Genomic DNA, 23,728 nt, shown 5'->3' on the forward strand with positions numbered 1-23,728 from the left:
CTAAGGTGCCCTGCCACACAGCCGGATGCCTAATTAATCAGGAATTACAAGGAGCACAGTCAGGGCTTCTCACTCTATTAACCAAAAAAAAAAAAAAAAAAAAAAAAAAAAAGGAAAGCCAAAGGACCTAGAGGCCATTCTGAGCCAGGGTCCTGACGAACCCGAGAAGAGGTTTTGCTGATTCGGGAGGCGAGCCTGTGGGGCTGTTTCAGGTCCTACACCAGGAGAATGAAAGTTTCAGTTACGGCATTAAACTCTGTTTATTTATTATCTGAAATATGGTGTACATTTATGAATTTGTATAAACATTTAGTACATCTAAAATCCACAACTGGTAAACAATCTGTGCTTTCCTTTGTGTACAATTTGGGAGTTTACATCTGGATAGTCTGGTGTTGTGGAGAGCCCCCGTCTGCAAACGTAAACAAACTGCCTCGTGACCACAGTAGCCGTGACAGAAGTGACCTGCTCCTTAAAGGGGCTGTTCCCTGCACAGAAAAGGTGTCACGCTTTGGAACTACTAAACCGGGTGTCAAGGAAACAAGAGAAACACAGCTGACACGATGAAGAAAGGGCACGAGGGAGACTCTGAGGTCCATGTCAGGGCCCAGCAAGCGACACCAGCCACGCGGTGACACCAGCCACATGGTGACACCCAGACGCAGGTGTGACTTTCAGAACCTCAGGTGTTCATGCAGAGTCTCCTCACCTCCCACCGGAGGGGCTCCTTCCAGCAGGAGCTTGCAGTCCAGGTGGGCACCCGCCTCAGGGCACCCCGGGGGTCACAGCTGCAGCTCCGAGGTGCCCACCAGGCCCAGGGCTCGGGCTTCCTCCGGAGTCAGGCCGCTCTTCAGGGTCCTCCGCACTGCGGTGGTGCCAGCACATCAGAGTCAAAGGGGTGAGAAGAGAAGGCGGTGTTAGCAGCCAGGCATCCGGCTGTCTGTCCACGGGACCCCCTGCCCCAAGGCCTCCCGGAGCAGGCACAGCGCCCCCGGACACCCGGCCCTGTCCTGCTCCTGCTGACGCGCGCTGGCTGGCCGGCGGCCAGGGCAGGACAAACCTAGGAGCTGCAAGAGGCTGACCTGAGGATGACAAGGTGCCGACCTGGAGAGCCAGGTAGAGAGGGGGCCTTGTAAGAGGGGAGAAGGGAGGAGAGGTCCACATTTACGAGGTGTCTGAGAAATGGTGCAAATTGCAAAATGCAAATGGCGGGTTGAGAGCTCAGCCTATGGGGCGGATCAGAGCTGGAAAAGGAACTACAGAGCACAGGAAAATGCAGGCGCCAGCGATGCAAATTAGGTAAGAGAATCCCACAGATCTGCAGGGCCATGCCAAAGAGCCCGAGGCCTCACTGAACAAGGCGTTAACAGAGCCCAGCGCAAGGGGGAGCCGTCCGGGTGAGCTCTCCACAAGCACTGGGGTCTTATGTCTTAAGTCATCAGAGGGCCTCTACAGAGAATAACCAGTGACCCCTTGTGGACGGGAGGCCAAGGAGCAAACCGCCAAACGTCTGCGTGGACTTGGTGGATGTTCTCTGTGAAACACACAAGGCTCAAGGAGGACCAGCCACCCCCCTGAGGTTTACAGCTGGCAGCTGGAGGAACACTCATGTTTAACTGACTTGGAATTGGCTTATGCACAGCCCGACATTATGGATTTTCCATTGTTTAGCGTCGATCAATTTCAGTGTCAAAATACAGGCTGGATAAGGCTGAATGGTGAGGCAGCTGCCCCTTCCAAGACTAGTCCTTTCACTTGAAAGGCTGCCTAATTACTTTTTCCTTGTCTGATAAATTGCGTTTGGCCTACTCTGCATGACAGCCATACAGAGTTTTGGGTATTTGTTCTATCTTCAGAAGAAATGTATTCTAGATCTGCCATCTACCCTAAATCCTCAAACAGCTGGAGTCCCTGAGATCACCAGGGAAGGCCCTGGATCAGAATGGGGAGAAAGCAAAGCTCCCCCTTGGGGTTTTCCCACCTTCCTTGCCAGACCCAGTTCCCCACACCAGCTCTACTACAAGGGAGCCTGTGTCCCCTGAGGCCTCCCCAGAGGCGAGGGCCCCACCCCGTGTGTCTGCAGGCAACACCCATATTCAATGCCTCCCCAGGCAGAAGCCCACTTAGCCCATGAGCAAAGGATCTGAAAACGCCATGCCTGTGGTGGAATAAAAGTGGCTAATGTCTCTTAATAAATACATTCTTCTCTCCCAGGAATCAGCAGTTTTAAAGGGTTCAACACCTAATCCCATCAGTCAGTCAACCAACACATACTTCATGGAAAACCTACTTTGTGCTCAGCACTTTAACTCTTTGAGGACGTTCTTGGAGAAGATTCACAGGCAGTAAGTGTAGGTTTTTACAGAGGCACAGAGCTCTGTGGGGAGGGGTACCCCCAGACCGTGCCACCGCACACTACTGTGTTTCCAAGCCGAGCTCTGGGTCCCAGAGCCACCCGGCCGTCTGCAGCTGCTGCTGCGCGAGCTCACCCGCCCGCACCCGGGCCCCCTGGGCTCCAGGCTGAGTCTCTAACTCATCCAGACAAAACGTCTGGCTCCAGAGCCGTGGCTGGAGGCAGATTGCATTGAACTGAGTAATGGAATTTGTTCTATGGGGCAGCAATGAAAATACTACTTCGTAATACCCTTTATGTTCCTTAAACACTCCTTCCAGTGTTTGTTAAAGAAAGAGAGCAATTTTAATGGCAGAAAACAAGATGAAATATTTCTCATCCTTGACAAGGACTGCTGAGACCTCTTAGCCAAGATGCAAAATTCTGCCAGAAGTAGTCCAGGCTGCACTAGGAGGGCACCTCACGTTTCCTGAGCCCCAGGAGGTGACGTGGACATCTGTGGGTCACAGCTTTGAGCCCTCAGGTGTACGTGCCTGCCCAATGACCACAGAAGACAAACGGGTGGGCACTGAAAGATGCTCCTTTAGCAGTTCTGTTCACACGTTTGCTTTAGTCCTGTAACTGTCGTGTGCAGCTCATGTAAACACTTGAGTAAGGACCCTGGCACCTTATAGCAAGGGCAATGATCTCCTTATCCACACGGGTGTTGGGCCAGCCTGTCTGGGACCAGCTCAGAGAACAGAACAAAGCTCAGTGGTGCTGCACCAGCCCTGCTGCCTGACGGCCCGGAGGCGACGCCCTCGGCCTCACGGTCTACTTGCAGTTCGGACGGGCTAGACCCCTGGGGACCCTCCTCCCCGCTCCTGCTTGGGCTTCTGTGTGTGGGGAGAAGCCAGCATAATCAGGTCCCTCTGCTTGCTGCATGTGTCTAGCATAGGAAAATCCACCTGATTTATGGAATCCTACGTTCTGTGGGCCTTCATGACAATTCAGATCAATTCTCCCAGAAACATATTAACCCTGAAAAGGACCTTGAGAATTTCAAACCCTTCCTTTGTTAAAGTCTCAAAGCTCTTTCACATGACCAGTTGGAAGAAGGTGTGAAATGAAAGCAATCAGTTGAAATTAGCTTTGTACCCTGATTCAAGAGTCAAGTCACGCCTGGACAGGGCCTCTTTCAGAGTCTGCTCGTCCAACTGCCTGCTGGTCAGTTCACTCGTTTATTCCACAAACGTTACCTGAGCCTCCACCCTGAGCTGAGTGATGCATCAAGGAAGCTGGGGGCCAACGGGGACCCAGAGTGAGGGGAACCATGCAGGGCGGCAGACCCTGTGGGCACAGGGAGCGAGCTCTCATTCAGTAAGTTTCCAGAAAGCAAAACCAGGCTGAGGACATAAGAGGAGGGCACCAGCATGCCGGGGCTGGCAGGAGATGAAACCAGCACAAGAGAAACGAGACTTCCATCAAACAGGGGGCCCTCTCCAGTGCTGGCAGACAGGGGGTGAGGGGCTGGCTGACATCTGATAAGGGAACGTCTGGGCCCCTCCCCACTGCCCACTCCTGCCTCCCGCTTGACTGCTCTGATGGTTCCCCCAGTCTGTCACATGTGACCGCCCCCCCTCCCCGCAGCTGCTTAACAGAGAACAGACCGTGGAAATGTTTACCCCTGTCTGCCTCGCAGCCCTTCCATAGACGGCGTGGGTCACTTCGCTGGCAGCAGCGGTCACTCGACGCCCCACGCCCTGTGACAGCTCTCAGGATGCCACAGTGCCAGTGGTGGGATCTGACACGGGGGTGCCTCTGCTGTCAACGTGCAGCACACGGCGGCTGGGGACTCAGGGGAAAACCCTAAGTTATTTCTTTTCCCCTCTCCTTTTAAATTGAAAAAAAAATCTTTGAATCCTACAAAGTGCCTCAGGTGACCCCTGGCTAAGATGAGTCACATCTGACAGTAACAGTGGCTGTCATTTCCTGAGCACTACCATGGCTTATTTCCTTCAAACCCTCTGGGATGGTTACCGGGATCATGTCCCCACTGAGCAAGCGACCGTGGCACAGAGAGATCAAGTCTCCAGCCTGTGCACACACAGTGAGTGGCAGAGAAAGACTCGAGCTGGGACGCTGGACTCACAGCCCACCCTGGAAACCGCGGTGCCCTGACGAGCCCGGCAGCACCTGCTCTGAGCAGCTTCCACACTGATGGCGAATGCACCGAGTCTTCCTTCCCTGTGACGGAAACCCACATGTGTTCTTTCACCTGTGGATCGCTGACAGTTTTTCATTATTTTGCACATAATGTTAAGCAATTTGGAAATAAACTGGGGTTTTTTTGGAATCCCTAAGATTCTAAAGATTTTCCTACTGAGTATATTGAGAGCCGTGTGTCTAAGGTGACAGGGACTCTTATCAGAACTTGAAGACGTCTTACTTAACCATTTGGGTTATTTTGCTTATTTGCACTCTCCATCCTTTTTTTTTTTTTTTCATGTAAAATCCTGTCCATTAAAAGCAGCCGTTTCTCAAATTGACAGCATTCTACAAAATAACTGCTGTGTGCTTTTCAAAAGTGTCACCATCATGAAAGGTCCTCCACAGATCAGAGGAGACTAAGGAGACGTGATGAGTCAACACATGACCCTGGGTGGGATCATGGAACAGAAAAAGGGCATCGGTGGGAAAATGGGTGAAACCGGAGTCACGCCCACAGTTGAGTTAAGAGTTGAATCAGGTTTTTGACATACTGCCCTACAGGGCGCAGGGCGCTAACATGAAGGGAACCTGGGTGACAGATATAAGGCAACTCTGTGCTATTTTTGTAACTTTTTTTGGTTAAGTCTAAAATCCTTCCAAAATAAATAGCTAAAAAAATAAAACTTGGAGTAGCGCCAATAGGAAACCAAGGTTCCCAAACCTGGTTGATTTAAACTCGACGTCTGAGGCCCAACACTTTCCAAAGCACCCGAACGAGAAACCCCTCTGCTTTGCCCTTAGAACAGCTCTCAGAGGCAGGACAGACAAATTCTCAGATTCCTCTATTTGACGGATCCTCCCTCCTCTTGAACCTCCAATCTGAATCAGATGGGTGCCTGGCACCCAGATAGACGTGGTGGAGGACACACCAGCCAGTCTCCATCTCCGATGTGCTAGCTCCCAATCTGGGAGGGCGATCTGTCCGAATGCGAAACCACCAGAGACCCATTCAGGGCAGTGGAACACTTCTGAGCTCACCTCTCTAAGCCCCAGGACTTCTCCTTGCCACATCAGAGTCCTGGCCACTGGCCTGGCCCTGCCGCAGAGCACGGAGCTGTTTCCACCCTCACGGGCTTGGGTGTGAGGCCTGTCAGCCTTTGTTCTGGACCTGCCTCCAGAGCCCACGCGATCTGGAGTCTGTCCTGATTTGGGCCTCATTTCTCCCCCTAGTTCCCAGACTCTAATTATGGCTCCCAGCCCACTCCCCCCACAAACCCCTTTGAAGTTCCTTCCCTGTGCCCAGCCGCCCCTGCCTCCAAGACACTCCTGATGCAGAGGGCGGGCTGAAAATGCCTTCCTCACTTCCCCATCTTCCTTTTCTAGTGAGAGGGGCTTGAAACCCACCATAGGCTTAGGCTCCAGGGAATCAGAGAGCCACGGTCACTCCTTCCTGTTCTGGTCATTCTATTCCTGCGGCCTGAAATGGGCACTGGTGGTGGTGGCATTTCTCCCAAGAGGCAGAAGCCCTTAGGTGGCTCACTAAAGTGCAGTTAATCTCCACCTGGGCTTAGGGAAGAGACTTTTGCTTCTCTTGGACTTCTGTATCTTCCCGTCCTGTGTCCTATCCACATGGTCCTATCCTTAGCTGTCATTAGGGGAGGGATCAGTCCAGCCTTCATGAGCTCTAAGAATAAGTAAGTGCTGAGTAAATGGGAATGATGCTGAGAAGACAAAAATTTGATTAAGAAACTTTAGTCTTTTCCATTCACATCTGATTTTCCTGTATTCTAAGAGCATTAGTTTTAAAGCCACTGGCCCACTGCATTCTTAGCTTGCCTTATAAAAGAATATAAAATTAGTAAGTAGGTTAGTCCTATTTAAATAACATGCAGGGAAATGTTTCTTAATGGGATTAGTGGGAAAATTCCTGGACATTTTCAAATACCATTTTGGGAAAGCAGAGACAGCTGAACTAAGCTGAGCACTGATCAGATCCAGGGCTGAATCTAACATTTTGTGAGGCACGTCTCCTGTCTTCCCTGAACGACTCAATCATTTTTTAAGATGTGTTCATTCTCCTTCTCCATGGAATTCTGTTGAACAGAGAGCATGGCAACATCCCTCAGTATTCTGTAAAATTAGATTTTAGTTACGTCCGATCCACGTGAACTATGTCATGTGCCTTTGGAGAAACATGCTGACGCTTCATGGGAGGCAGGGTGAGACTCAAAGCAGGAAACCAAGTCAGAGTTCTGGGTTCCTTTCCCAGTGGCCCCCAGGATCAGACTTCTGGCCCTTCCCAATGAGAAACTGTTCTCACAGGGGCGACCAACCTTATCTTCCTGAGAAACTGCTGGATTACTTGTAGGTGACATCTAAGTGATCACATTTTTATAGACACAGAGCCCTGAGCCCCGAACTCCATGGCCACGTCACAGGTGCGGCCCAGACTCCCTCCTGGAGAGAAACTCAGCAGAAGTGGGGGCGACCGGCCTCTCTCAACCTGACAGGACTTCGGCTCCCCCAGGAAAAAGTCCCTAATCCTCCCTCTGGTCTGGGACAGTCTGAGCAAGTGGCCACAAGCGGGCAGCCAGCTGGGCGGGGACCCTCTTCCAGTGATGGGTCCCAATGCAAGGAACGCAAGGGAGGAGCCCTTTTCCTCCCCAGCCCCCAGGCCGGTCCTGTAGAATCGCACGCAGAGGGGGACCCCGCATGCCAGGCAGCTTCAGGGCTTTCTAGGGAAGGCCAACATCCGGGAGGCCCAAGAGAACAAGCAACCCCAGGACAAAGTACTTGCCCCAATATGACGAAAAGAGAAGCCAATATAAGGAAAAGCTGACAGCTTGGAGGACGCGCTCCGTCGCCCATCTCCACCAGCCGGTTCCACGAGAGCCCTGGCTGGGATCTAGGGGATTCAACGCGGCAACGATTCCCAGGCTAGGAATCAACCGGACAATTGGGAACATTTCACGTAGTGAGACCCTGATGGCACCTGCTGGAGAGGCAGCAGAGCTGAGCCCGGGAACCTGGGAATCGACTCAGATGCCCTCAGCGTGCTCCTAACCGGCCGCACGTTTCACGCTTTAAGCAGGACATCTGGCAGGTGTGGGCCTAGCCACCAGCATCAGACATGAAAGCAGATGTTTCATTATCGCAGAGGATTCTCGCTCGAGGGGCTTGCAGGTCATAAATTTCGAGGTGACGGGCTGGATTCTGTTTGGTTTCCTGCCATAGCTGGACTATTATTATCTTTAGCCCAATGAGTTACAACCCAAGTATGTTGGTTATTCGTGACCCCCTTGCCTCATCGCCGCCATTAAACAATCAGATCAAATGCAGCATTATTTCAGGGTGAGGCCCTACCCCGAAACTTCACACTGATTTTGCAGATCGTTTTTTTTTTTTTTTTCCCTCATTCCTTAACTTCTTATGGAAAGCTGGAATTTACCATCCCTTTATAACAGAAATCAAAGTAACTTTCCCCCTCTTAAATGTCTGTTGATGGTACCATGAGTAATAAATTAAACCTGCTAAAGATAAACACATTCTCTGCTGTATTTGTTGTAGTAACTGCATCACAGGATAAAATGTGTTTGGCTAAATGAAAAAGGATATAGGGCTGCTTTGCATAAGATTGGAATGGAAACGATACCACAGGAAATTATTTTATGTCAACCACAAAAACAGGCAAAATATCTCTCTGGCCAGATGGGAGAGGAAAATTAATTATGACCGTGCTATTGTTCCCAGTGACATTATGTGTCTAAGAATCTGGTTCTCTCTAGACCAGAGGGCGGAGCCAGCACTCTTGGCTAACACAGATGTGTAACTTACAGGAAGAGGACATACCCTGGGCCTCTTGGACTGGCCAGGCCACTGTCTCATGCAGCCTCCTTTTCTGTGGTCTCTGGCCCAACCCTGCCCTCCTTCGTTTGGGTCTAGAAGCCTTTCTCTGCCCTTCTACCTGGGTCTGACCTCCCTGCTCCCCAACCTGCTTTGCCTGGCTCTTCCCAGTAGAGACTCTTGCACTGAGGCTGCCCACTGTAGGAAGACCAGGAGCTAACTGGTGCAAGGATTCTGCCATTTGGTTGTCAGTTCATTGAAGTAAATAATAGGATGGCAACAGAAGGCAAATACTGCAGATAATCCACTTGAGACTTCAAAAAGCCTTTCATAAGTTTCATTAAAAGAATTATTTAGCACACTACTATATATAAAAGAGATAAACAACAAGGACCTGCTGTGCAGCACAGGGAACTATATTCAAAATCTTGTAATTACCTATAATGGAAAAGAATCTGAAAAAGAATACATACTTGTATGTACATAGAGCTGAATCACTTTGCTGCACACCTGAAACATTGTAAATCAACTATACTTCAGTTAAAAAGTTAAAATTAAAAAATGCTCTTTAAGAAAGAGATTTCTTAGGAAAAAAGAGCAAGAGAAATGGACAAGCCGTATACAAAAGAAGAGATGCAAATCACAAGAGGGTCAGCCTTCCTGGTGTGCAGGGAAAAGTCAGTGAAAGCCATAAGGAATTCTCTTTCACACCCTTCAGACAGGTAAAAAGGGAACTGCTGGCCTGGCCTGGAGCAAACCTGAGATTCAGCATGCAGTGTGGAGGGGTGTGGGTTAACCTCACCCCTTTGGAGAAGACTCTGCCCCCGAAGATGTGCACACCTGAGGATCCTGCAGTTCCATTCCTGGCCTCATCCCCTTCACCTCCCCTTGCCGTAGCTCCAACTTATTATACACAGGACGCCTGGAGATCTTGTTAAATGCAGATTCTGAATCAGTTGCCCTGGAGAAGGCCCCATGAATATGCATTTCTAACCAGCCTCCAGGAGATGCCCATACTGTCCAAGGGACAACTTTCGTAGCAAGTCCCTAGCCAAGTTCTTACACGGTTGCACCAGAGAATGGCAAAGAATTCGCAGCGGCACTAGGAAATAGTAAGCTGTTGGAAAAAATTAACGTAAAGGTCTTAGATATTGATAAGTTCTTAGACACTGATGTTGGAGCCCCCAGACATACTCCTGCAGATGTAAAAAGCCAGTCATCCTGAAGGATAGTTTTCCATTTGAAAAATGGAGGGAATGTGGCAGGGGGCACACAGAGTGGACTCAGAGTCCTTCTCCTTATGCCACTAATCACCCGAGGGGCACAGGCAGGGCCCCACCCCAGAGGCTCTGAGGCGGTCGGCTTGGGTATAGCCCAGACGCCCGGAATTTTTAAAGCTCTGAAGGTTCTAATGTGTGGCTATGGCTGGGAGCCACCACTCAAGAACTTACTCAAAGTGTACACCAGCAGGATGGTCGTCATCTAGAAGTATACAAAAACAGACTCTCAGCCACCCATCTTACAGCATGAGAATCATGGCCCCCATCCCGCAGACTCCATGGTTTAAGAAGCCCTGTTTCTCCCTGGAGGAGTTGTCAAGTGGTACCTTCCTTTCTGGGGAAAAATTCCTATTAGAATCTAAAGCTAATGATATAAAAGGAGCAGAGTCAGACAGACTGCAGCAATTTGGTTTCCTGCCCTTTACCCTGGAAACAAGCATGTCAACGGGTCAAACAGAACCATGGGGTCCGAAGGATGCAGCCCCAAACTCAACCACCTCCTGCGTGAATCTCGAGGGTGGCACCATGTGGGGGGTCTCTGAGTCTGAGCTCTTAGGGAACGCCTGCCTGCTGACAGTCACTCGTCTTTCACTTCTGGGAGCCAGGAAATGGGGAGGCAACTGGGCTGACACTAAAGGGGAAAATAAGTAGCTTCGATTTAGGTGAATCCCCTACTTGGTAGGAAAAAACAAAAACAAAAACTGGTCAACCTAGGCTAGCATTAACAATGTAAACCCTAACTATTATTTTAACATTAACTATTTTAACCATCCTATTGACCATAAAATCACTTGCTACCCCTGGTTTCACCTTCAACATGTTCACGGACAGCAGTGAACCCCTGGAGAAATAGTCTCCAGCCCAGAAAATAGCCCCTAATGCTGGGTAAGGGACAGAAATAGGGTCTGAGCAAAGCATCCGGGGCAGCACGTGACCACGGGCCCCAGTGCGCCCAGCCCTGTCCACCAGAGTCAGCTAGTGGACTTTCAGGACTCCCTGCGGACAAAGTGGGACTTGAGGAAGGCCTAGCCAGAAATGGCAAATGCACTGGACAGGTGGCTGGAGCGCCCCTCTTCCCCAACGGCCGATGGTGACTGTCCCGCATGAAACTTATTGTTGACCAGCACAGGTGGGCCCTCCACGCACCACTGACAATTCACTGGAGCCCGCCTCTGAGTCCCTGTCCTTCCTGGTCAAAGAGCTGGAGGGCCGATCCCTGCAGGCCGAGCCCTGCACCCTAACCCCAAGGCACTTACGAGACTTCCGGTTGGCCCGGGAGCGCTTCCTCTCCCGCGGCACCACGCGCTGACTGGGCACTTGGGTGGCCGACTTGACGATGCGGTCCATGATCTCGTCAGCCGCATCATCTGTGACGTTAGGCGAGTCATCCATCCCCATAGTCCACGAACTAGCGGATCCTGAAGAATCAAACAACCAGAGAGGACCAGGTACTCAGGGAGAAGGGAAACGCAGCATTGCTCCTGCTGCAGCGGAGCTTGGTCAGCAGCACAGCCGAGGCCAGAGTCAGGGTCGAGCCTGATGCATCCAGAGGACTCCCCCATCCCCATCACAGGGGCACCGCAGTGACCTGGGACTGTCACCTTCCAGGCTCTGACCTCCCACAAATCACAGCTGGGGCGCTGAAGTCACACAGCTGTGTTCTCATCTCTCACTGTCCTCTGACTTTAGATTCCTGGATGTGCCTCCATCTGCCAGGTCCTGTGATGGCGGGCGGGCAGACTCCCCACACCGTACACTGCTGGGCACATCAGATCCCCAGGGATGTGCATCCAGCAACGTCCAGAGACATCTGTTAAGTCAGCTCTCTATGGTTGTATGTGCCTAGTAAATGTCAACTAACCCTAACTTCTTACCCAGTTAAGTAAAAAATCAATGGATTTTGTAACCTATGGTTTACCTTTGGATCACCTAGCCTTTAAAAAACATAACAGGACTGCCCTCTTCAATCAGCAAAGGGGAATTAAGATGACTTTTTCTTTGGTACATTCATCTGACCAGAAAAAATATGTATATAAATAGCTGTATGTTAAGACAGTCCACGTCCGGCATAAAAGCATCTGTTTATAGACCAGCAAGAAGAAAGTACCACAAAAACATGGGTTCCCAAGTCACATCAGTCAGAACTGAATGCTATTTTAATATGTCAAGAACAGTGCCTTTGTAATTGATCAACTTCCTGGTGAAATCTCTTCTGTAAGATGGGAATTATGCTTCTGTAAGAAAAAATACGTACAATGTGCTCAAAATTGTGAGCTTCCTTTACCTACACTTCTCTTTGTAATAAACACACCACATGAAAAGCCTGTCAGCAAGTGCTTTCAAACTCTGTTTATGGAACAAAGGTACCCTGAACCTGACCAAAGTCCAGTGAAAGCTGAGGAACAGCCGGCTTTTCCCAAACCACAGGGGAGAAAATGTTAATAAATATAAATCTTAAATTTTGAGTTCCCCTATACTGATTTTTCAGAACTTTTGGTGTTTGGATATTGATGGAAATAGTTGGGAAGTTGATCACAGTTCAGTAGACTGTAAACTTTATGGGCATGTGTTTGTGGTTGAAAGTTTACTGCAAATATGTACTGTGCAATAATTTAGTCAAATTTTCTGCTAGTAAAATTCATATGACTGAATTAAATACATAAGTAATTCACACTTTGCAAAGGGACTACCAGGATTCCAGTGCTTTACCATCTGCATGTATTTGAGACCCGCAGCCATAGCAAAAAGAGGTTTCCTGGTGACAAGGTCTTTGTTGTGGTGGTCACTTAAAAAAATCGTTTTGTTTTATAAGGGGAGTGTACCTACAGGGCTGGGAGATACAAATTCAGGAAATTTTACTTTTTCTGCTAATACCCGAGGGAATTTGATCGACTTGCTCACATCAAAAGACTATTTTTTTCAGCATCATGAGACCCCTTAAAAATACGTTCCTCTCAGAAGTGAGTTTTGGAAATTGCTGAATTTTTCTGCTTTCTCAGGATGGTCCAAGCTTTCTAATAGGAGGCAGAAACTGAAGTCAGTGCCATCTCCCCCTAGTCTTTACCCTTTTCTGTTAAGCAGACACAGCACAGGACTGATGAGTGCTGGGGCCAGAGAGCAGTTTTGCTGTGCATCAGCCCACCTCTGTCTTTAAACATTTTGTCTGTAACTCTCTGTATGTGTTTGTTGAAGGTGCTCGCTCCAGCTTGTCTTTGTTCCTTCAGAACTTCAACAATGTAGGAGCTTCGCTGCAGCCTTCCTGGCTCAGCCACCCCCTTCCCACGCTTCCCCAGCACTCGGCAAATGTCCCATGGAGAAAACATTTGAAGCTCCTCTTCGCCAAACTCTTACGCCAGCTCACAGGACTACCCGAAGTTCTGCTGCTTTCTCTTTACTTACTAAAGTCACTCTGTCCACAGCACGTTCTCAGCCTGTGCCCAGAAGCGGCAAACGCTCTAAAAGAGATGCTCTCAGCTCACCTACAATTCTAGTTTGCCTGGTCCTCTTCCCTTTCACAGTTCTCTGATGTATTTTAATTGCAAGTGTTTGTTATTTTTTTTAAAGTTTCTGGTTATCGTAGCAGGCGAGGTGGCTGGCTGCTCCTTTCTGGAAGCAGAAGTCTCTCTGCGGGTACAGAGAAACTGAGCAGCCTTCCTTTCTCATCGCTTTCATCAGTTCGTGAAAATAAACCCATATTGTACAAACCCAGGAATGTCTTTTCCTCTTTGTCCTTTCCAGGTAGGAATGTTTTCTATTTTCTCTTTTAAAATTAGCACAACTTGTTATGTCCCATTAGAGATACTGCACTCCATCTCCTAAGGTGGTTTTCATCGTACTGCCTTTGCGTCCACCAAGGCACGGGGGCTCACGACCCTCGAAGGCTGGGGTCACGAGGGCGCAGGTGCTGATGCCACCCTCGATCCCCTGGTGCCACGGTGAGCCTCGCACACAACGACTGCAAGGGCTGCTGAGGCGCGGAGGGACTCCTGCACGGGATGTCTTGGGTCTTCTGGGTACCAGTGATTCCCGGCCTCATGCCCGCAACACCGCAGCGCTGTTTTACTTGATTCTTACCTTGTTTTATGCTTTGTCTAGACTGACAGTCTCTTCTGCTCAGCATTTAACGGTATTATTTTCCTCACCTTCTGATCTTCTCCATTTTCTTCCCTCATCTTATATTCTGTCTTGTTTACACAGTCTTTCTTTCCTATCACTTCTTGGTTTTTCTGAGAAATGGAGGCCTTTTAACAAGGGCACCTTTCTTTCCATGTAGCAAAGCAGACAATCAGAATGTCCCATGTAAAGTGCTCAGGGCTGTGGTTTGTCACAGCTCTGTCTACTGTTAGTCACCCAAAGGCTTCCTTTGCACTGCCAAATCATAATTTAATTTTCTTCTCCTAATTCCATACCCAAAACTGCCTACCAGGCAGAGGGTTTGTAAAGACCAAACCCCAGAGATCCCTAACCTGTGATTCTTTGATGTAATAATAATGCACGCACGTATTTGGGGTATAGTCTGGGAGTCAGGATTGCAGTAGGAGGGGTGACTTTTCGACTTATCATCTGTGTCTCCGTCGGGGTAACCCTGGGGAAGGGTAAAGCGAGGCAGCCCTTCGTCCAGAACATTCTTAGCTGCACAGCAAGGTAAAAGCCCCATGCAATGGCCAGCATTAAAGAGGAGAAGGAACCAGATTCAGTGATACTGTACTCCTGTGAAATAAGAAAATCACTTGGCCATTTATTTAAAAAAAGGCCCGAAGTGCAGCTCCACTTGGGGATTCCACATAAGTCGTAGGGGTCTTAGAACACAGCCTGGAGGCCCGGCCAGGACGCCTCCTTGATGGTAACTTGCGGCCCCTGGTTCATGAGAAACTCTGAGAAACCATATGCACCACATGACCCCCCTCCTCTGAAGAAAACTTGGAACTGCCTTTGCTTTTTTCGTTTATGTTGAATTTGTTACTGCCATCGTGAGTTTTTCACATTCAACGTGGTTGTTAAGAGCAAAATTAAAAAGGAAAAAGGAAAAAAAAGATGAGGCAGCAGCACCAGCTAGAAGTCACTTATGGGGCTTCTCAGGGGCTTCTCCGGACCTCAGCCCCCAGCATTCTGGCTGCCATCCTAACGTCTTCTGAACCCGAATGCTCGCTGGAGCCTAGGACGGTGCCTGATGGACGCTGCCCACGCTCGTTCATTGCTGAGGTTCTGTGACGTGTAAGGAAACCCACAGTCCAGTCTACCTGGCGTGTTCAGTTTTACTTATTTTTACCACTATAAAAAGTTTTACTCTAATAAAGTTTTACTGTGTTTTACCACTACAATTACTACCCCTTTACACGCTAAAGCTTTCCAACCTGGACAACAAATACATGGCTTCTTCTAGCTGTGCGCACACTGTGCGCTAAGCAGACACCAAGGGGAGAAGCCCGTCCTGTGGGAATTCATTCTCTTTGGTTATAAAGTTCGTCATCTTTAGCTGACTTAACCTAGGGTCTCAGGAGTACACGGTGAGGCGGAGAGCATGGACGAGGCGGATTCTGGAGGTGACAGGGGTCTAAACAGGCAGAGGAAAAGGGGACATATGAGCACAAGCAGGGCTCCCGGAGACACAAGGTGTGCAGAGCAGGGAGGTGCCCGAGATGTGGGACCAAGTAAAAGCCAAGTGTGGGAGCCAGGAAGGGACCAGACACAGGGGGCCTCTGACAACAGCATGAGCGGTGTGGGCTGCATCCTGCAGGCAGTGAGGAAACGTAGGAAGGTTAACGTGGTATCAGACCAGACCTGGGAAATGCGGGTAAATATTCTCAGATGAAAAACGCATCTTAATTCTTAATTAAAATAAAAAATCCCCCCCAAGTTATAAAACAACCCTGGAAATTCTCATCTGTCTTTACCATCTCGAAGTTTTAGTTTACTCTCTGCCTCCAAGGATTTAAAAGGCAGAAAGGGACAGCATTTTAATCCAAGGGTCAGCAAACTTTCTGTATCCCAGCTGAGAGTAAAAATGTAGGCTGTCTGGTCCCTGCGGTGTCTTGTCACAACCTCTCAACTCTGCCATTGCAGTGCAAAACACTACAGCCAACACAAGCAAGAAAATGTGGCTGTGTTCCTTTAAGACCTTATTTATGAGAATAAATGGCCAGCTGAATCTGGCCTGGGGGCCAGTGTTGGCTGACTTCTGCTTTAACCCAGCGGGATTTGTTTACAATCCCAACTCCTCTTGTGTGAATTAAGTTGAGCTTTGGAGAGTGTGGCTTGTTTTTGAGATGACGCTATTAAACGTGGGTCACAAAGAGGGGAGTGGGGGGTGTGATGTGGGGGGGGGGTGTGACCTGGGGAGTGGACAGCCCTGAGCAGCCACGTCCTGGGCACAGTCACCTGTACTGTGCAGTGGGGACCAGACACCCGGGGCAGCCACCCCAGAGTTACCTCGGCTTGCTCGGCTGCGCGTGCGGACGCCCAGCGCCGGGGTGGTGTCCTCCACGGCGGGGGACGAGGTCTTCAGCACAGCCTTCATGTTCTCGTGCTCAGCAGCATCCTCGGCGTAGCTCAGGCCCTGCGGCTGGCTCGGGGGCGCCGGGGACCCGCCGGAGAACTTGCCGGACTGCAAGACCAAGGCGGGTGAGGGCGTGAGATGATTCCCCAGATGCCACCCCAAGCTCATCAAATGTTTAGCCTAGGAAAGCCTTCTCTCCTGTTTCTCTTTTGTTTATGTGCGTTCTGCAGTCACGTTAGTGATGGTGGCCAAGGAACTAATGACAAAACATCTGCATCTCCGGGAAGTTCTCTTATCAGAAGAAAAGCCTTGGTCCCAGAAGGACCACACCCACCCTCCATGGGAGTGGGTCACTGCAAATTCCCTCAGTGGGAACCCACTGGGGGCGACTGACATCGATCTGGGAAGAACTCAGAAACCAAGTCTGTTTCTAACACCAAAGCCCTGATAGGAGAGTTGAAATATGACCTGTAAATCAAATAGAGTGAGATTTTTCTTTTTTAATTTAAGTGCCAGAAAGCAGTTCGAATTTTCTTCTATATCACTCATGATGGTAGAATTTTAAAAGCGGGATTCAGTCACCGAATCGTACAATGTCAGAAGCTGGGAAGGATTTTCAGAGAAGGAAACTGAGGCCCTCCAAGATTAAGTGACTTGCCTAAGGCCCCAGAAGGGTTTGACTCAAGGCCCAGATCAGAACACGGCACAGAAATTCACGCTGCAGCTGCGTCTGGCAACGCTCGCTACCTGTTGGCTGTGTCAAACCTCCAGTTGTTTTCACAAGCATTACGCTCGCACAACAATATTCTCTATTTCTAGCCAAAGAGCCGGCATATATGTTTAGCAAGAGGTCTGCTAGAACATCGGGCCATATGTACCCAATGCCAAACATCTGGATGAAAAGTTAAAAGTCAGAGTAACGTTGGCAAAGAGCAGCTCCACAGACTCCCGGCTTCCTCTCTTCACCCAGGGTCTCAGCCCCGCTGCCAGAGCCCGGGACATGTCTGTGGCCTGTACCATCTGCACGGCTCCTCCCTCGTCCTCTCGGGCCAAGCAGCCCTGCCTTGGTCTCTGGTTCTGGCATCTGCACCAGGGTCAGCGGGAGCACACACTGCCCATCCCACCCCTGCACATACTGGCCCCAGTGGATCCAGTGCATGCCAGTCAAGGAAATGGGCCCAAGGCAGAGGCTGTCCACGGCTGGTGACCATTTCTCAGGCCTGGTTCTTTATCACTGCCCTGTTTCCTCTGACGGCTCTTTACGCGATCATTCCAGAATCCAGTTCTCTTACTTCCGTTGCCAAAAGGCTCCACAGGGGGCTAGAGGGGAAATTCGCTGCCCATTTGTCCAACAGTAGGAAGAGATCTGCTGAACATGCCACTCTTGATGGGGCCTGGGACTCAGGGACAACTTGGAAAATCTAGTCAGCCCCTAAGTCAGTCCCTGGGACACACAGCATGATGAGAACCCATGTGAGGAGGTTAGTGATCCCGGGAAACCAACCAGAAAACACTCATGCAAGGTTTAGAGCCCTGAGCAGGGCTGGCACGTCATGCTGCTCAGGTTAGACTCTCAGCACACCTGGGGAGGTCAAGTGTGGCATTCTTCAGGTTTATAAACTGTCCTACCTCGACTTCATCCTCTTCATCAGTCTACCCCGGAGGACAGGACAGGACGGAAAAGACAGAGGGGATTCACAGAAGGCACAGGAGTCAGCAATGATGAGACCATCTCATTAATATCGCATCATAGTCTAAACAAACAAATCAGCTGCCACAACTGGGGTGCACCCTCTTGATCTGGGAGCTGCTGGGCCCTGCCTGCAAGGCCCTGCCCTTGTCCGAACACTCTCTCCAAAAGCCCCAAGTTGGGAGGGGCTTGTAGGGCTCAGGCCACTCTCCTGAGGCCGCTGAGGAGGAGGATAACCAGCTTACCTGGTCCCCTGACCACTGCAGACCTCACTCTGGGACCTGCCACGTCCTGTGGAACCCACCGCCGCCGCCAGCCATTGGCACCTCAGTAAGTTCACAGCCTCCACCTGCCTGTTTCCACCCCTCAGCTGTTGTCTCCTCCTCTTATCCCGGGCGCTGGACCCCTCCCGGCCCAGGCTGCCGGGTCTGGGTCCCTGCGAATCCTGCCACACACAGGCCCGGCAGGACAAGTGAACGACTATCCAGGCAGAACGGGTCCTGTTACTCTTTCCTCAGAAACATGGAATTAAGTTATTTTAAAAGTCTTACCTGTCCCTTATAGAGGCTGTCTGATCTGACAGGCCATTCTTCTCATGATCACCAGACAAATGTCTTTAAGGAACTAAATAAAATATCCCTTCTTCAAAACTAAATTGAGGGTGAAATTCATGCCAATGTCTTAATTTTAAAATTAAACAAACCCTCAGTTTAACCTGTGTTTCCACTGAGGTTACAAGCCAGGCCAGCAAATCAGACACAGCTTTTCCAGAAGTGACTATACTTTAGGAGTCGAAATGACAAAATGCTTCCAGTTTCTCATGCTCCGCACTGCTTCTAGGCAAATGGCCTTGTGACAAGAAATGACGGTCCTGTTCCACTACTTTTTCTAATCTAAGCATTTATTTAATCAGATGGTTGACTTTTTTTTTTTAAGCAATTAGCAGATGTGAAAGGTGTTGCATATATAAAATCTCTAGCTCTCAGTATCCCCCGAGTCACTAGCATTTCCTTTCCCCAGGAGTGGAAGCTGGGTTGAGAGAGATCTCGTGTCACACAGAGGACGACCACCACCCTGTGATGGGGGAGTCCTGGGATCAATAGCCCGAGTTCTCACAGCCCATCTGGAGTGCGATGACAGCAGAAAGGGCCGTGTGCTGCCTTGTCTGGGTCCCCAATTTGTCTCGAACTAGTTTGGGACACGATGATGAGGAATGAATTAGTTTCTCACTGACCCTTACCTGGCAGGACCCCTGGGTGGTAACAGAGGAAGCCTCTTGCATATTCAGAAACAGAGAAAGAAGACGAGAAACAGGCACACAAAAGCAGATGAGGGCTGAATACAACGTAGGGTATTCAGATTTTACCCCGACTTCTCTGTGTCTTTAAAACTCTGGCTTTCCTAAAGTCATCTCTGTTTAATTGTAACCATTTCCATCCTCATTATTCAGCATCTGTATCAAAAATTACTTAACTACAGCTTTCTCTAAAAAGTGCTTCCAGCTCTAGTACTCAGGGCTCCGTGATTCTCCATCTATTTTGTTTTCGGCAGTCTAAGTTGCGTATGCATGTTGTTTTATAGCCAGATCACGATATCCTTGGGGTACAAGCTTCTCTTTTACTGCATTCACATTTTCCTAGGTGTCCTGTGCCTTGCTGGGTACACAACGGGTGCTGAATTGAGAGCTGGAAAAACCCAAGGCTGTACATTTCGCTTTAAGTGTCAATATCCTAACCTTCCAGCAGATGGCAGGCTTTCTACACAAATGGCACGACTTGGACCACTAAGAACAGGGACCACCCTGAGGATTAAACTTGAAGAAGCCTGCACTGTCGATTTTAATAGGAATTTAAATATTTTGGAGTCAAATTCTAGAAACATTCACCCCTGTTTATAAATAGGAAGGCTGAATATTTTCAGAGAAGGACAGAATTTAAAAATTAGTGGGAACTGTAAAAAAAAAAAATCTCAAGAATTTGACAGGACATTTTGATGTATTTTCATAACTATAAGCATATTGGGCTTATGTTTTTCACTCTCCAATGTGTCTCATTCCCACAAAAATAAGCACTCCACTTTTAAAACTTTAAAAAATAATGCTTTGGAATGAAACGTGGGCCATAGTTTGCCCAAGCGGATTCAGTTTGCATTCTGAGTTGCTGTCCTCCAGGAAGCTTTTAAAGATCCAATTGAACCCAGACTTCAGGAGAGGAGATGGAAGACTCGGCTGTTGGCAGTGGCATTCAGAACTGTCTGCAGAAAGGGGCCTTTCTGCAGAAAAGTGATCTGAGCACTCCCTAAGCGTCCAGAAAATTCCAAGGAAACAAGGAGTCAAGGGTGGGATGAATGTGGAAACAACTAGTCCCTGGTTCTCCTCAGAAATGCCTTAAAGACTGCAACAGAATTTCTAAGATAACGCGTCCGAGAGGGTCAGACCTCTCGGGAATATGCAGAGTAACCACGTATCCTGTTTTCCTACCCATGAGAGCCCATGTGACACAGGAGGCAGCCTCAGTGAGGCCTTCTTAATGGATTTTACTCCTCCCCAAAGAAATCTGCCTGACTTGAGTTTAGCAGAGGCTTGCAACCTCCAGGACGATGCCATTCCCTATAGCTTAATCCTTTACCTATTCCATTCCCTGGATCTCACTGCCTCTCAGATATATAAAGATGGGCTAAGTTTCATAAAGGCACATCAGAAAGAGGCACCTACACTGCATGTCTTTGTCTGTCCCTGGCATCTTCATGCATTGCTTTGCCCTCCACTTAATGGAGCATATCCCGTCTGAGTGCCCACAGCACCCTGGAGTGGGTGGGCTCAGGGGTGAGGTGGAAGAGATGGGGGAAGAGCCAAGGAGCAGGGGAGGCATTCAAGTGTGCAGGGCCCCCCAGGGGGCTACAAGGAACTCCTGCTGAATTCGCTGTCCTCTAGGCTCTCCTCCGACCCTGATAATCTCTAACTCAAGGGACTGCCAAGAGCCCACCAAATTATGTCTTTGAGCAACCACATCAATTATTCCTCCATTCAGATGCCTAGAATGGTGGTCCAGGTGTCAACTGATTGGTTACAGTATTGTTACGATAATTAAAATCCTGAATCTATTCCCAAATCAGTACATGTATCTTCCTATGCTGTGTCATTATCATATTTTATATTACTTCTTCTCCTCTTCTAAGTCCACCCACATCACAAAGGTTGAAAGCAGACTCAAGCGTTGAATGTCACCAGCACCATATAACACACCAAGTAAATGAACAGTGTGGTGGGTTAAAGTCCCCCACCAGCCACACATCCTTAATTTACATCTTCGTTCCACGTCTGTTATATCTCAGATTTTCACTGAAATGGTAGAGGGGCAGTTTAAGAGCGCCTTTTAAAAGAGGAAATTTATTTCACAGTCAAAGAAAAAAAAAAAAAAGAACAGCCTTCAAACAATGGGGAGGTTTTATGATTAATCAGAATTTCAGAATAAATGTTATAAAGAAACTGATTTCGTGAAACTTACATCAGTGATCATCTTTCCTCTGGTCTTATTTCTCTCCCTGTGGTTGGCCCGTTTCTGTTTCTGCTGCAAAACCCGTTCCCTGGTGGTGCGATACTCCAGTGCGAACTCGCTGATGATCCTGCAGAACTTGTTTATGTTCACTTCCCGAATCGCGTAAGGTGGGTGACCCATGAAGAGCAAAAAGGAATGGAACCTGCAGTGAAAAGACCATGGTGGCAAGGACCTCAGGTGTGGGGAACAAAAATCAGCTGTCTGCAAACCTTCAGTAAGAAACCAGCCAGCCAAGGACACTGTTCTTTGTTCTTGGGGTTTTGATGCTGAAGAGTGAAAATGCAAGTTCAGCTCAGTTTCTCGCTGATGGAGGTTACGTCTAGAGGGTGGGATTTGAGCACATTACTTACTTTTCCTTTTTGCTCATTTGTGTTTTAATGTGTTTCCAAATGGTTACATAAAACTTTTATAAGAAGAATGATAAAGTACTATTTTAAGAAAAATATTGCACAGTTTCTAGATCATATGAAAATTGAATAAGGGATGAAGAAATATTGCTTGGCAATTTTTTCGGAACCGCTTTCGTGACTACATGGAATTGATGTGAATATATTATGAATAACATGTTTAATGGTTTATAAAAAGATGCTTATGAAGTTTTCTCTCAGTAAATATTTTGAAATATTCTCTTGCAATATTATATACAATCTTAATTTAATTGGGACACACCAAACAAGCAGCCCCAAATCAAATTATTTCAGCTATTTAGTACACAAATTAAAAATTACTGGATTCTAATTACTTAAAACTTTTGGAAAAGAAATCAAGTGGACAAAGAAGTGCCTAATTTTTAGTTATCAGGAAATGAGAAAGAAGATACTAGGAGACAGAGAAAATTTTTTATGTAGAACCAATGGTATTACATAAATGATACCACTAATTGTAGACAAAACTCTTTTTTGATTGCTCTAATTTGCGCAGTTTTAATAGCAGTTTGGTTTGTTTTTCAAACGAGGAACACTGGTTTATGCCTTTTGTGAAGAAACACTAAAGGAAAGCATATGACATGCATATAAAATAAAGGGAGCTGGAAAAATGCTATTGAAAACCAAAAATGCTAGCTAAAATTATAAAACTCAGAAGAAAACAAAGTATAAATTTTCACAACTGGATTAGGAAATGATTTCTTAGATATGATACCAAAAGTATAAGCACCCAAAGGAAAAAAAATAGATAAATGGGACTTGATCAAAATTAAAAACTTCTGTGTTTCAAAGGATACTCTCAAGATTAAAAAGACAACCCTCAGAACTGGAGAAAATATTTGCAAATCATGTCTGACAAGGGACTGGTATCCAGAATATATAAAAATATGATTCAACACAAAAAAGACAAATAAAAAATGGACAAAAGATCTGAATAGACATTTCTAGAAAAAGTTATTGGCAAATAGCCAATAAGTCCATGAAAAGATGCTCTACACCGTGAGTCATTAGGGGAAGGCAAATCAAAACCATGCTGGGACACCACCTGACACTACAATGGCTAGAATGGAAGACAGACCATGACTAGTGTTGGGGAGAAACCACACTGGAATGCTCACACAGCCCTGGTGGGAGCACAAACCTGTTCAGCTGCTCTGGAGAAGACACAGTTGCTCAAGAGTTAAACACAGAGCTACTATATGACCCAGCAATTCCACCCCTGTGCAGATACTCAGAAGAAATGAAACTGTGTGTCCATAGAAAACCTACCCCAAATTCCATGGCAACATTATTCATAATCACCAAAAAATGGAAGCAATCCAAATGCCCATCAAGAGATGACTAGATAAACAGGATGTGGTGTATCCACACAGAACCGGCCTCCCTACCCCCTGACCTTTGCCTAGGACCCCCCAGCCACATTTGACCCCCCGTGATTCCTTCAACAAGCCCATCTCAGGGCCTCAGGCTCCCGGTGTGGTGTGTAGGGGACTCCAGGGGGACACGGCAGAGCTGAGAGCCTGCAGGGCCTGTGAGGAGGGGCGTGAGGACACAGGCCCTAACAAGGCGTCCAGTGCCAGCTCTTCCTACACCTAGAGCATTTTGGCCACAGACAGCTGCCTGGATTGCTCTCTCTCATCCCACAAGTCTGTCCGAATATCACCTCCTCCAAGAAGCCTTCCCATAACTACCCTACGTAAAACAGCACCTCCTTGCCACTCCCTGTCCCATTTATATTCTTAATTTTTCTTCCCGGTTCTTATTACTACCTGACATTATAAACTAGAGATATGACATGATGGAGTATATGCTATGACACATGACAGAAGAGTGTAATATATGGCATATATCACCACTTAGCACTACTCAAGATCTGTGTGTAAGATGAATTAAG

General features: G+C 48.1%; 1 protein-coding gene across 12 annotated transcripts in view; it reads right to left on the reverse strand.

Annotated features, from left to right (window-relative positions):
- Nucleotides 1-241: 241 nt before the first annotated feature.
- The window catches only part of FHOD3 (formin homology 2 domain containing 3), a 411,734-nt gene continuing 388,247 nt past the window's right edge, over nucleotides 242-23,728 (reverse strand). For 8 of the 12 annotated variants that reach the window (XM_064481498.1, XM_064481499.1, XM_064481497.1 and 5 more), the window contains 5 exons: nucleotides 21,359-21,551; nucleotides 17,792-17,815; nucleotides 16,096-16,270; nucleotides 10,923-11,084; nucleotides 242-865 (listed from right to left, as the gene is read on the reverse strand). In XM_064481498.1, the coding sequence (XP_064337568.1) occupies nucleotides 783-865; nucleotides 10,923-11,084; nucleotides 16,096-16,270; nucleotides 17,792-17,815; nucleotides 21,359-21,551 (637 nt within the window). In that variant the 3' untranslated portion in view covers nucleotides 242-782. The remainder of the gene's footprint in view (nucleotides 866-10,922; nucleotides 11,085-16,095; nucleotides 16,271-17,791; nucleotides 17,816-21,358; nucleotides 21,552-23,728) is intronic. The other 4 variants (XM_064481496.1, XM_064481506.1, XM_064481504.1 and 1 more) reach the window with 1 other exon arrangement.

The sequence above is a fragment of the Camelus dromedarius genome, chromosome 32, assembly GCF_036321535.1.
Source record: "Camelus dromedarius isolate mCamDro1 chromosome 32, mCamDro1.pat, whole genome shotgun sequence".
Taxonomy (NCBI): Eukaryota; Metazoa; Chordata; class Mammalia; order Artiodactyla; family Camelidae; genus Camelus; species Camelus dromedarius.